The sequence below is a fragment of the Ascoidea rubescens genome (assembly GCF_001661345.1).
Source record: "Ascoidea rubescens DSM 1968 unplaced genomic scaffold ASCRUscaffold_12, whole genome shotgun sequence".
Lineage (NCBI taxonomy): Eukaryota > Fungi > Ascomycota > Saccharomycetes > Ascoideales > Ascoideaceae > Ascoidea > Ascoidea rubescens.
In genome coordinates, this window is record NW_017962924.1 from 402,263 (window position 1) to 416,910 (window position 14,648).

The 14,648-nt window shown below is 30.4% G+C and overlaps 5 protein-coding genes across 5 annotated transcripts; 2 read left to right on the top strand and 3 right to left on the bottom strand.

The window, feature by feature from the left end:
* Positions 1-2,358: 2,358 nt before the first annotated feature.
* ASCRUDRAFT_21749 (Brr6/Brl1 family protein) lies at positions 2,359-2,772 on the top strand (the record flags this gene model as incomplete). The annotated part of the gene is made up of 1 exon (XM_020189705.1): positions 2,359-2,772. A coding segment is annotated over one exon (414 nt), but the record flags the coding sequence as incomplete, so codon positions are not given.
* A 1,095-nt stretch (positions 2,773-3,867) lies between these two features.
* On the bottom strand, positions 3,868-4,794 carry ASCRUDRAFT_9496 (uncharacterized protein; the record flags this gene model as incomplete). Its single annotated transcript, XM_020195166.1, has 1 exon — positions 3,868-4,794. One exon carries the CDS (start codon positions 4,792-4,794, stop codon positions 3,868-3,870), a length of 927 nt encoding a protein of 308 aa, XP_020045762.1.
* Positions 4,795-5,134: 340 nt separating this feature from the next.
* Positions 5,135-5,786, bottom strand: ASCRUDRAFT_77188 (uncharacterized protein). Its single transcript, XM_020193758.1, has one exon. It carries the CDS (start codon positions 5,674-5,676, stop codon positions 5,155-5,157), a length of 522 nt encoding a protein of 173 aa, XP_020045763.1. The 5' UTR covers positions 5,677-5,786; the 3' UTR covers positions 5,135-5,154.
* Positions 5,787-5,981: 195 nt separating this feature from the next.
* On the top strand, positions 5,982-6,935 carry RLP24 (ATPase-activating ribosome biosynthesis protein). Its single transcript, XM_020193759.1, has 2 exons — positions 5,982-6,057; positions 6,188-6,935. The coding sequence occupies exons 1-2, from the start codon at positions 6,016-6,018 to the stop codon at positions 6,812-6,814; spliced, it is 669 nt and encodes a 222-aa protein (XP_020045764.1). The 5' UTR covers positions 5,982-6,015; the 3' UTR covers positions 6,815-6,935.
* Positions 6,936-6,992: 57 nt separating this feature from the next.
* On the bottom strand, positions 6,993-10,468 carry STO1 (Sto1p; the record flags this gene model as incomplete). Its single annotated transcript, XM_020191262.1, has 2 exons — positions 6,993-9,246; positions 9,460-10,468. The coding sequence occupies 2 exons, from the start codon at positions 10,466-10,468 to the stop codon at positions 7,091-7,093; spliced, it is 3,165 nt and encodes a 1,054-aa protein (XP_020045765.1). The 3' UTR covers positions 6,993-7,090.
* Positions 10,469-14,648: the final 4,180 nt, after the last annotated feature.

Sequence of the window (14,648 nt, forward strand, 5' to 3'; positions counted from 1 at the left end):
AACCATTCTCAGTGTTGTGAAATCGTCTCAAATCAAAGCTACGCAGTTAAGAATTAATCTCCAATAGAATCTCGTTCCTATTGAAATGGTTTTTCAAATAAAAATGCAAAACAAACAAGAAGGAACAGAGAAATATGACATTTTCATCCCAAAAAAGAACTGATATTGCCATGTTTGCTTTTGTTCTGCTAAAGACACCGCTTGACTCAAGATTACATAAGCATGCAACGTTGAAATGAGGTTTGAACCTGAGGCCGTGCAGAAACCTGCGTTAGACTGGAGCTGCAGAAGGCATGCAATTCTTGCAGGAGTTGATATATAAGATGCTGAATACTCTTGAATTTGTGGGAAATATTTATTATCTAACTAACATGAATAAACAACTGTTTTGAAGACAGCAAAAAGCAATAGCAAAGTAGAACAAACTAATGCAACGATTAAACGATTCCATATATTAGGGGTGAACACCGACTTTTTAACACCGACTTTCTAACACCGCGTTTAGTTGCATCGTAATCCAGTTCAGATTACAGAGGTGCCGATGAAATTTTCTGAGGGACCCCACAACGCAGCATTATTATTTGCCATTTTGGGAACCATGCTTGAGTCCCCGATTTATTAAACACTATTTTCTTTTCTTTGTTCCAGAAGAAACTTGAATTAAGCTTATTATAATAATTAAATAAAAGAAAAAATAACAAAAAAGAAAATTTTGACTTTTTAATTATTATTTCATTGATTTTTATCTCTCTGATTTTCAAATCAAGAGAAATAGCTGCAAAAAAAGACTTCTCTATGACTTGAATTGCAGACCCCGTGAATGATAGAATCCTGTTATTTCCCAATGTAACATATCATTCCATGAATAGTGAACCGGTTTGTCACCTGACTTTTTTTTTTCAACCGATGGTTCGTTCCTCAAAAGGAGCTTTGTTGCTTTGTTTTCTGTTGTTTATGTTTACTTATTTAGAATAACTCAATTGTAATCAAAATCCCAAATTTGAATTGATAAATAGAAGTAATAAGTGAAGAAAAATGTCAATTGAGGGTTCAACAATTGCAAGTTTTGAGAAAAATGGTGACGAAACCACTAATTATAATATAACAAAAGATACAGATCATCAAATTTCTTTTATCAATGTTAATAATAAATATAATGAATCAACTAATTTAAATAGTGTCATTGACGAAGCAAATGAGCCAGAAGCTCATAATATTAATCAAGAAAATTCCAGCAGTAATAGTGGAAATATCAATCCCTCATTTGAAACAGATTTTCTTAAAAATTTCACTCTTTCAAGTATCAATGATTCAACACTATCATTTAATCCAATCAATTCAAATTATGATAATGGTCAGAATAATAATAACCATTCACAACTAATTAATGAAAATCAAGATAATAAAAATAATCAAAGCAATCGAGACAATCAAAAGAATCAAGATAATCAAGATAGTCAAGATAGTCAAGATAGTCAAGAAGATGAAAATGATGAAGATCCAGAGGCAGGAAATTCAACAATATCAACAATTGTTAATACTACAAAAAAAATATTCTCTCCTACTTTATTGGGAATAAAACTTGCTGCCCAAAAGAAAACATTATTTGACTCCCCTGAAAAAAAAGCTTTAATTCCATTAATTCAAAATAGAGTCAATGCATTAGCGATAAATTCCATTGAAAATCAACACCTCATTATTAATAACAATCAAAATATTATTCAAAATATTCTAAAAAATCATAAAAACAATACAGACAAAACTGAACTAAATACCGATCAGTCCTATGATGAAATAAATGGTCGATCTTATAATGAAAAAAATACAACTTCTACCAAAAAACACTCTGATTATGATCAAGACTTTGATAATAATATTCATAATAACAGCTATATCAATGGTGACAGTGATATTGAAAGTGATTTTGAATATAATGATAGTATTGATAACGATAATGATAATGCTTCAGTGAATTACAGAAATCATGAGAATTCAATCAATTCTCAAAAATTTAGAAAACAAAATAGACTGAGAAGTTGGAGTAAATACAATGATAATAATATACTAAATTCACCATCTTTTCAAGTTCATAATCATTATTACATGTCATCACCAATTGCCTCACCTTCATTGATCTATTCTCCATATAATAACAGAATAAACCAATCATATTTGGAGGAATTCAATTCAAAGATGAATACGACATTTAATAACAATACTACTACTACTACTAATAATAATAATAATAATAATAATAATGATAATAACAATAATAATAATGGAGCCAAAAATAACAAATTCAATTCAAAATTTATACTCGATGAAAATATTTATCATGAAAATCCTGCAAGATATTTACCATATGTTATATCATCATATATTCAATTAATTGTAAATATAATGACAAGCACTCTTATAATATATTTAATTATAAGTCTTTACAGAACGATTAAAAATGATATTTCATTGAGATTACAACAAATGACTGAAGATTTAATGCTAGAAGCATTAATTTGCAAAAAACAATATGTTGAAAATCATTGTGAGCCAGAAAATGTTGTTCCAGCATTAGAGAAAAGATGTTTAGAATGGAGTAAATGTTTTAATAAGGATTTCAATGCAGCGTTTTATAACTCGAGCATTGGAGCAGAAACATTAGGACAAGTTATAAATTCATTAATTGAACCAATCGGGTTTAAAGCGTTGTTAGTTGGAGGAATTGGGCTCGTTGTTTGGGTGTTTATTTCCAATGTGCTATTCGGGTATATTCGAGGAGCAGCATATTTTGATGTTTACAGCCAAAGAAACCAGAATAGCAGTTAGATAATTTCAAATCATCAATATTCATTAATACTCATTAATACTCATTAAAAGTATTGAGTTTGTCCAAACAGTTGAGGAAGAACCCCGAATAAGGTTTGTTTACATAAGCACTTAGTCACGGAACTGAGCGGAACAATGTTTTTCCTTTTCCTTTTCCTTTTCCTTTTCCTTTTTTCCCGGACTTAAAGATGTGTTTTTTAGGAGCATATCGAGAAAATCATCTCAAGAGCATTAATTTTTTTTTTCAGTTGTTTATCGTTTATTTAAAATACAGGTGTCAAAATTGGTTGAAGAGTTGAAGTAACGAAGAGCTAAAATTGAAAGGGCAATATAAGAAGGTTGTTGACACGATTAGTTTTAATTGATATAATAGTACTAAAAGATGGGGTTTGTAAATGAATTGGCCGATTCAATTTTTACAACTGGATTGAGTCCAGCATTAATCAAAGCCACACATTTTTCGTTTATTTCATTAATAGTGATATTTTTGGTGTTGATTTTTTTATCTGGGTTTTCAATTCATTTTATTAATTTATTTGTAATTTCTATATTATTTTATGTTACCGTTATTTGGTTTATGAATGAGTTAATAAAAGAACAAGAGAAAGAAGAGAGGGAAAAGAGTAAAGAGAATAAAGAAAGTAAAGAAGAAACTACAAATGAGGTAAAAAAAGATAAATGATATAGTAATATATATTAAATAAATCGAATATATATTAGTAGGCGAATAGATAGTTGACCAGGCATAAGATTATAAGTAGAACGTATTAATATTTACATATAAGAAGTTATTGAATAAATTGAATATAATACAGAGAGTGAGAGAATGAGAAATGAAGTGAAGTGAAATGAAATGAAATAAAATAAAATAAAATAAAATATTAAGAAATAGTGAGAAATAGTAAAGAGCATGAAAGAGTATAAAAGGTCATAAAGTATAATAGGATGAGGGATTATAATTAGCATAGTATAGTTAAGGAAGGAAAGAAAGGAAAATTGAAAAATAGAGTCAATTCTTAATTGGGTTATAATTCTAAATTGAAATTAATAGTAATAATTTTGAGAATTTAGTTGAGAATTATCTTCAATTGTAAAAAAGGCTTGCTTTTGAGGTAAATTATCATTAAAATGATAGTTTTGGGACATTATATTAGTTGATATACTGTTTGAGTCACTTGTTTCAATATCATCGTTATAAATATTACTATTATTGTTATCATCATATAGATAATCTATTGAGCTATCTTCATCATCAATATTATCTCTTTGGTAATCATTGCTAAGTTTATGTTGAAATTGATTTGTAAAATAAACATTTAGAGATTGTTTTATGTTATCAATATCGTCATAATTATCAAAATCTTGAAAAGAATTTGAGGAAGTATGATTTTGAGATGGTGAATAATGATAAAAGAGCTTTGCATTTGAGGTCATTGAAATATTATCATTTGAATGTATGGATGAGAGATATGATGCAAAGGATATATTTGAATCATTTGGGTTATTGTAAATGTAATTATTGTTATTATAGTGGTCATTATTGTAATTGTCGGTTATTGCATTGATTTCATTTGAAATTGAGACCGGAACATCTGGCTGGTTTGTGTCCTTTATTTGAGATACATTATTTGGATGCGAATTCAAGCTATTAGAAGAATGAAAGGCCAATTTTGATAAGAGTTTTGCAAATTTTGAATTGAGGCCTGAACGCTTTTTGAGATTTTCTTTACACCCCGGATTTGAGAATGATCTTGTAATTGAGAATCTTGAGGACTTGGAAGATTTGGAAGACTTTAAGGACTTAGAGGACTTCGAGCTGTTTGTTCTGATCATAGAATAAGAACTGGCCTTGACCTCATTGGGATTGTCGAATTGAACTTCGCCATTAGCTGAATTATAGTAGTAGTTGGATTTGAGGACTGGGTCATACTTGACTGTCCAGTTGGACTTGGAAAAGCAGGCTTGAAACATGGCAACAATAAAAGAGAATCAATTACACAACAAGACTTGCAACAGATTGAGAGGGAGAACAGCACAAAGCAAACATCAACCATTATATATACATCAGATCGCTCTCGAGAAAGTTCAGAGCCGATGATTATTAATAGTTTCCCGATCTGAAAAAAGGGAACTTTCCTTGTCCCGTCGCCGCTGACTAATCGGGAACTGCCGAATGCCTAGCCGCTCCGTCTTTGTGCCGCGAAGGAAGGGACGCGGAACAAGTCCCACTCCGCAGGCCCAGCGAGTGCGGAAAAAAGTATATACATGGATTGGTCTATGTACCGCACCGCTGGTGCTGATGCTGTCTGTGGCTGGTGGTGCTTGCGCTGCTCATTTGTTCTTCAATCCGCCACGCTTCTCCAAGAAGTCCTTGGCCTCGTTGACTTTGGTGGCCAAATATCTGCTACCACCTTTGTCTGGGTGGTTCAACAACATGATTCTTCGGTGGCTCTCCTTCAACTTAGTTTTGGTCAAGGTGCTCTCTCTGAGATTCAAGATCTGAAGTGCTTCGTTTGCTGACATTTTGTTGCCAAATCCACCCTTCAAAAACGCTCTTCCATTGATTCCCGGTTGTTTGGACTTGATAAACCCACTGGCAAAATATATCAACGCGAGCCCTCCCACACTAGATAACACTGGGTGTTCTGAGCATGTATTCACGACCTGATCAAAATAGTAGTCTGCTGTCCCTGGTGCCGGTTTGTTTACCTGTGCTTGCTGTTGTTGATTCAAAAACTGCGGTTTGTACTGCGCATACTGTAACTGTTGCAATTGTTGTTGTTGGTCGCTCTGTAGCACTTGATCTGTACTACTCAATGTCGAAATTTCGTGCCCTGTGTTTTGATGATCCATTTTCCTATCCAAAAAAAAAGTTAAATTGCTTCTGTTTTTCTAATTTTTATTGATGTCTTGTATTATCCTCTTGTTTTCAAAACTTAACAAAATTCGATTCAATATCTTCTTTTTCGATCTGATATTTCTTCTCAGAAGAAAAAAAAGTCAAAGAAAAAACACAAAGTCACGTTTATCTCATCATGTGATATATCAATGCGTAATGACGCGTGCTGTGCATGTAAATGAAAAAAAATTTAGTGAAATTTTCTTTCAATGATTTGAATTTTTTTTATTTATCAATTTATCCTTATATTTCATTTTTATTTTTATTTTTAATAAACAAACTATATATCAAAAATGAGAATTTATCACTGCCATTTTTGTTCTTCTCCAGTATACGTATGTTTTTATTACATTCGGTAATTCTTTTCAGTCTCAATGTCAATGTCAATGTCAATTTCAATTTCAATTTCAATTTCAATTTCAAATACTAATCAGATTATTTTATTCCTATTTTTATTTTAATTAGCCTGGTCATGGTATAATGTTTGTGCGTAACGATGCTAAAGAATTTCGCTTTTGTCGTTCTAAATGTCATAAAGCTTTTAAACATCGTCGTAATCCACGTAAATTAAAATGGACAAAAGCATTCAGAAAATCTGCCGGCAAAGAATTAACCGTCGATTCAACCTTGACTTTTGCTTCAAAGAGAAATATTCCTGTACGTTATGACAGAAACTTGGTCAATACAACTTTGAATGCAATGGAAAGAATAGAAGCAATTAGAGCTAAGAGAGAAAAGGCATTCTATAAAAATAGAATGAAGGGCAACAAAGAAAGACAATTAGCTTTGGATAAAAAATTGGTCCAAGATAACCCCGAATTACTTAGAATGAGAGAAGTCGAAATTGCAAAGAAATTAACTAAAAAACAAGCTAAATTGGAAAAAATTAATGATGATGATGATGATGATCAAGCTCAAGCTCAAGCTCAAGCTCAAAGTGATGATCAATTTGAAATAAGTGATATTGAATCTGACGATGAAGACATGGAAAGCATGGAAAGTGAATCCGATGATCAAGAACAACAAATAACTAAAGTTAAACAAAAAATCCTTCTTAAAAATAGAAGATCGAAAAAGAAATTTCAAATATAATCTATTCACATAAAAAATCATAATTTTATCCATTGATTTTTTTTTTTATCACTTTTGTCTATTTTTTTTGTATAATATATTCTCTCTTTTCCCACTGATATCATTTTTTTTATTTTCTCAATTCATAATTCAAATAAAGGATTCAATAAATTGAAATTTTGATAACTTTACTGTCTTTATTAATTTGAAGATATGTATACATATAAAGACAAAAAATAAAAAAATAAAAAAAAACAAGAAAACAGAAAAACATTGAATTACATTAAATTAACTTCTTTATAATAAATCCAACCAAGCCTTAATTTGTAGTTTTGTATCTTCGTGCTCAAAATTAACAAATTCTTCACTTTCAACCAATTCTTCTTTAATTAAAACTAAATTATTTGAATAATTTCTAATTATTGTTTTGAATAAACCCATAATGGTATGATATTTCCATCTTAAGTCATATTCCTCACTTGAGAATTTTTCATCAAAAAACACCTCTTCATCTTTGTCAACTATAATATTTTCTGATAATTTTTCACCTTCCATCCTTTTATCACCTTGACTATTTTTATCATTCTTGATTTCAATATCTTTGTCTTCTTTCTCTTGTTTGGTTTCCTCTTCCTCTTCTTGTTCAATTTTCTCTCCCTCTTCCTGTTCAATTTCCTCTCCCTCTTCCTGTTCAATTTCCTCTTCAACTATAGCTGGCTTAATATTTTGGATTGGAGGTGGAATATCAGGCTCTTCAGGATATTCAATTTTTTCTTTTATACCTAAAACTTCAATAGTATTCTTCAATAAATTCAAAAACTCTAAGAAAACAAATTTAAACAAAGGATTTGATTCCTCAATTTTTAATTTTTTGATATGATTTAACATATAATATAACTTATCAGATGCTAAAAAATTCATAATTAAATTGCATCTATACTCTTCTTCAGCTTTATTTGAATCTTTAAATAAAAACTTAATAATTGATTTATATGATATTAATTTGAATTTTCTTAGAAAATCAATTAAAACAAAACAACTTAATGGCAACTCATTCCAACATCTAAACACTGCCTCTAATGCCCAAACTGATCTAATAACTTGTTCTTCTTCATTTATTGATTCATAATTTTTAACTTTGGTTTCTATTAAATCTTTAATTGAACCTTTGATTGGATCTTCAGTTGGGCCTTCAGTTGTATCAATTTCAAAGGTTTTATTTACCTCAAAGATAATATCATCTATTTCCCTTTTTTCTAATGGCAATCCTAAAATATATTTGATGAAAATAGCAAAACCAAGTATAAACTGAAAGACCTCCGAAACACGTCCCGGAGAATATGCTGCAATAACTTGAAAAAATAAATTAATAAAAATCTTGTGAAAATTAAGATTACTATTATTTTTATCATTTAAATCATTTATAGAAGATTTTAATAAATGATGATGTTTAAGAAATGAATAGCCATTTAGAGAATTCGAGCTAACAGTCTCAATAAAATTTTTCATTTGAGTTTTCAATTTTTCTGCATCAGAAAGAGTAGTGAATAGTGAATCAATTTTATCATGTGAATTATAATGAACTTCATAATTTTCATCATTAAACTGAATTAAGTTATTGAATAAGTCCTTATCATAATTAATTATTTGAGTTTTAGTAAATAAGGTATAATTTAAATATTCCTTCGATTCCTCAATTAAATTAATTTCAACGGTTGATTTGTTTGAATAGATACATTCATTTAAAATTAAGTTTTTAATGAAAATGATTTTGGGATGATAAGAAATTTTATTTTGTTTAAAAAATTTTAAATCATTGGTCCATTCAAACCATTTCCAAATGAACCGAAAATTACTCAATTGAAAAGTAAACCAGTGTAAATATCTGGACCTTAATTCAAAATCCAAATTAAATAAGTTTCGGTAACAAAACCTAATAATTATCCCAAAAATTGGAGCAAATTTAGAAGATGATTCTGCACAACACTGAACTAAAAGATTCATATAATAAACAAAGGATTGAGGCCCCTTGGGTAATTGAAATAATAAAGCAAAAATAGTTTCGACAATAACGTGCTCGATTTTCCATGGCGCCTTTTGAATGCTTTGATCATTAGTATCTTGATTTAGATTATTATTTTGTAATTTCAAAGAAGATTGAAACACTTTATCTTTAAAGTATAGATGAATTGTTGAAAATTTCAAAACAATCTGAAAGACGTTATAATCCATTGAGATTATAAGGTCCTTTAGAAGATCATTGATTAAAAGATATTGAAAAGAATTGATGTCGGGAATTATTTGAACATTTTCCTTTGGAGGAAACATTTGAAAAGATAAATTTGGATTTTTCCAAGTGTTATCGATGATGGTAGTATTATTTTCGAAATTAGCATAAGGTAATAGTTCATCAACGGTTGGTAATAAGATTGCGGGAAATTTTTTAAAAATAGCTTTTGTATCATTATCAATAGTATTATTATTTTGATTTTCAATTTCAATTTCAGTTTCAGTTTCAATTTTATCGGAATTTCCGGTTTCTGGATTATTTTGATCATTATCATTATCATTATCATTATCGTTATCGTTATTATTATTATTAAGAGATTTTTGAGATTCGAGATAAGATTTATTGATATCAATTATATATTCGGAGATATTTGAACGAATATCAGGAAAGAATTCAAAAAGAGAAGCCCAATTATTCTTTGAAAATTGATCGATAGCGGATGAGATTCTTTGAATATTATTTTTTAGATGATAATTTGGATCTGAGTCGGATACAATATTTTTTGGGTTAATAAAAGGATCGTAAAGAGTCGTTGAGTCAAGAGGAATTAAGTTAAATTTTTTTGAGGTTGAGAGCAAATTATTGACGTTGTTAATAAATTGAGTATTATCGTTATCGGGGTCATTTAAATGGAATAATAAGATGTAAGGTAGAGAGATTAAAGAGTTGTAGTAAATTTGTTGAGCTAGTGGGGAATTTTTGTTTTCATTAATTAATAGATATTGGTTTTGTAAATCGATTGATAGATCAATTAAACCTTGAAAGATGTTTAGAATCAAGTTTTTGTCTATAAAAGTGGTTAAGCAAGATAAGAGTTTAAGAATTGATTTAATGTTATTCCATAGACCTTGATTTTTAAGGTCGGAGATTAATTGGCGATAGAATTTGTTTTTTTGGTTAATGATCAAGAGATCCGAGGAGGTGTCTAATTTGGACAAATTGAATAAATCAACCAATTTCTGATGAAAATAGTCCATGAAATAGTTTGCAATTGGGTGATATTTTGAGACTGAAACTTGAATTAAAGAGGCTATTAAGAGAATTTTATGGGGTTGTTCAGTTATGATGGCATAGATATGTAATAAAACATTATCTCTAAAATAATCGGAAGCATCGAAATGAGATTTAATTTCATTGCTCCAGGTTTCAAGTTGTTCTACCAAGGGAATATCATCATTTAGTTTATCATCTGGTTCGCCAATTGAAGCAATTTGAGAACAAAAAATTTGGGTAAAATCTTCAATAGTAAGCGTTTCGGATTGGGGTTGGGGTTGATGTTGGTGTTGGTAATTATTATTCAGGTATCCAGCATTGTAACCACTGTTATAGCCGTAGATTTTTGTATCATCGGTTTTATGAGGCCTCTTTCTCGGATTATAAGCCATTGTGGCAGAAGAAAGAGATTAATTTGAATTAATTTAATTGAATTCAATTGAGTGAGCTTTGAATGAAAAAGAAATCTTTAATTTTGTTTTAGTTTTTTTCTCTTCTAAAGATGATGTGGGCACGTGATAACGTTGCGGTCGCTGTGTGGTGATATCCGTGAAAACATCCGCAACTGATCATGTGATATGGGATCCGCGTGCGGATGTGGAATGGAAGCGGAAAAAGGATAAAGAATAAAGTGAGTTAAAGAACAATAGTAAATAGACAGAGCAGGAAATTGGGTTGAGTGCTGGAACTGCAGAGGAGTGGATAGGCTGCAATGGAAAAGAGTCGAGGCGATTATGTAAGCCAAGGGATTCAGGTGTGTTTTGTCACTGTAGAAGGTGAGAATTGTGATAGCATCAAGAAGTGAGAAACAGACAAACAATACAAAACAAAGAAATGGGATTGCTTTTAATAGAAGTCGGGCGGGAAGGGAAGCAAAGGACGCTAAGAGAGAAGCCATGCAAGGAAGTGAGTAGCTGGGAAATTCGTCTTCTGAGCGAGTGCGAACGGAGCTGATTGGTGGAAAAAGAGAAATAAACATCAATTAAAGCCAGAAGGATGTTTTCTGAATTTGAGCCGCCACAATTCTTGGAGGTTCTCGTGGGGAGTGCGCTGTGTGGCAGATTTGGCAGAGGAATGACTACAAAGCGGGACCGCAGTTTGGGCCAGGTACAGGGAAAAACAAAACCTGAAAGACGACGAACAGAAACTTGATGTCTTGATATCTTGATATCTTGATATCAAGACAGTTTGATAGCGATACCAGATTAGGTGGGCGACATCAGAGCAATAGAGTGGAAAATAAAGCCTTTGGGGGGTTGAGTAATGGCTTAATTGTTCTTGTTAGCATGAAGATCCAAGAATTCATTCCAGTTGGAGCTTCAAAATAGCATCCAACAGCAGTATTGTGTTAGTAATTAAAGGACTAAAGAATATGAAATGGGAAGGGATATTAAGGTAATCTTGAAGAGATGGAAAAGAATGGAAAATGGAAAATTGGAAAACTGAAAAATGGAAAACTGGGAAAATTCAAAAATAAAGAATTTTGCTCATTTGAAAAAAAATTGTCTAGATTCGTTCAAATGGCGGATCTAAAATGAGTCTACTTTATTTATGAGAGGGATTGGTGCGTGGTTACGTTTGGTAGATGTATTGTGAAACAAGATGTAAACCTGCCAGTATTGATATAACGGGTTGATGTAGCAGTTATAGTAATTGAAATGTGCTTTTTAAAGAAATATTGCATTTCTGAAGAATTGTAAAAGAGTAGTAAAGGATTAATAAAAGATTAACAAATAATATTTTTTAGCAGTCATAGAAACCCTGAGCGTATGAATCTGGGAATCGATAAAGGTGAGAAGTGAAATGGAAATAGAATGTAGGACAAGTAATGTACCAAAAAAACAAGAGATGGAGGGAATTTGAAAGAGCTTTATAAACACAATAATAAATGGGGAAAAGGTAAAATTGACTAAAGGAAGAATAAAAAGTCCTCAAATTTTGGTAAAAAAAGAAAAAAAAGTAATAAATAAATGATGAATAAATTGATGAATTAATTTATTCAATTTATTCATCTATTTATTTATTTATCTATTAAACATGGTTATACTAAATATTATTATGACGGTTGTGATAAATATCTGGACAATAACATTGTGAGAACAAGAATAATAGCTTAAAGGGTTTGTAGAATGCTTGTAGTGTAATAAATTAGATAGTACGTATTGTTCACCCTCAAAAGAATGAGCCAAATTATTCAGCAGAATAGCCACAAGGTAAGCTATAGAGTTGATAGAGTTGATAGAGAGTTTGCATTTAACTCAGTATGGCAGTAAATCGTTGCAATTCCCTGCCTACCGAAAAAAATATCAACTTCCTGGACCCAAAGCAAGAAAAGGGAAAAAAAAAAGTAGGCAAGTAAATAATTTATAAATCCAATAGAGAAATAGATGCTACAAGAGAGTAATTCTATTGCTAATTATAGTTGCATTAGTTGTACTAATATGCTATTATTGTGGTAACAGTGTATCAAGTTGCTGATTACTTTATTGGGGATACTAATCATTTGTTGAATATGATAAAACAAAACGAAATTTCTTTTTTTTTTTTGTTTTTTATTATCTTGATATCTTTATTGAAAAACAAAAGAAATTCCAAAGAAAAGAAAAGAAAGAAAATAAATGCAGATATTATTGGCAGATGTAAACTTTAATGTAAAGTGGGCTTTAAAAAGGTTTCGTAATGTAATTGTATTTTTACTTCAACAGTAGTGTGGTAAAGTAAGATGTATTATATATTATTATATATTATTATATAATAAAATAAAATATAATATTAATAGACTAACTATAATAAAAATTGAAACATTTATGGGATCATGAAGATGAAAAATGATTTTTCAATAGTTCCATTGATAAGGCATCTTAATTTGTATTCCAATTAAAAGGAAGAGCAATTGAAATGAAATGAATTGGATTATTATTAATATATTGATATATTATTATAGATTGCAGATTAGTTTTTGAACCAATTCAATTCTGATCCAACACTTGAATGGGTCAGTTGAGATATCAAAAAATAAGCTTGGTAGTACAAAATGTTAATAAAATTTTCTTGAAAAATTCTTAAAACTGTTAGGGAAAACAGAATAGGTGGAAAAAATTAATACAAAAAGATTAAAATAAAAAAGCTTGTTGTTATTGGCTAATTAATCATGAATCACTTACAATAAAGTTCTTTTTTCAAGTAAACTTTTTTTGAGACACCAAGACTCAGGAGTCCAAAAGTTGGTGCGATAACAGTAAGTTTAAAACGCCAAACACAGTAATTAGAGCAACAATAGTTTTCATTAGCAATAAGGGATTAGTAATTGGTTATTAGAGCTACCAATGTATATATAGGAATATATATATATACCTATTTATATAAATCATTATATATCATTATTTATTATAATATATTATAACATAGTATGTGGTACATAATTTAGAGCAGGAAAAGAATAGAACAGAATATAATATAGGTCACAGTCACACTATTACTAGCAAGAGACCAAGATTTCAATTCCCATTGAGAGTTTTAAAAATAATTGAAATAAAAAGGATTGTTTAAATGGTTGTTTAAATAACAGATAGTTATAACAAATTGCCCACCTTTTGGTTCATGGTACACGGTAGTTAACTTTGGTAATTACACTCTTTGTATCATATAATTTGCGTAAACAATAGTATGGGATAAGTTGACCAAATGCTACCTGGGCCAAACGCAGGATTACGTTAATAAATATGTGTTGAACCTTAGCATGCTGCAATTATTCATAAATAATTCATAAATAGATCATATCAGTTTTTTCATTTAAAATTTTTACTTTTCCTAATATTTTCTTAGTTGAAAATCAAAGATTTATCCATCTTTTGTTTATTAAATGAGATAGCTGAAAGATGGTATTGTAGTGTACTATTGTAGCGTACTGTTGTATTGGAATTGCAGCACTCAAGTACCTCAGTACAATAGCATAGTAATATAACATAGTATAATGTAATGTAATACGGCAATGTAATATGGCAATGTAATATATTACCTGTTTTAATCGCTTTATACCATTCTGCTTCAAGAAAACAGGTTGTGTTTAGTTGAGTTTCTCCGAGCTCCTCCGGTTTTTCTTTTTATTCTCGCTCTCTTCTTTGTGTGAACCATTGGTCTATTTTTGTAAAATTGTTTATTTTTGCACTTGTGCTCTTGCAATCAAGACCATCCAAAACAACAGTTTAGTCGGCCGGTGAGTTAATACCGCATACGTATCTTTTGAAACTAAAAGCAAAATCCAATCAATATCTGTTCGAAGAGACTAGTTTTTTTTCAGTATTGATATATACCAGAAACTTGTAAAAAAATGTGGGTATGGGCCAAAACAGCCAATGAGAACAGCGGATGGTCTGAAAAGCTGGAAAAACGCTGCCAAACAGGGCTGAAAACTGGGAGTTGGGAGTTGGTATTGTTGGATCTATTGGTGTGAACAGACTGTCTGGGTTTGTCTGCACATGTATGGGCAAATGATATCAGCAATTTATCAGAATATATCATCCCATACCATCTCGTATTGCACTGGCCAATTCCAGTGCTTGTAGCAATCCC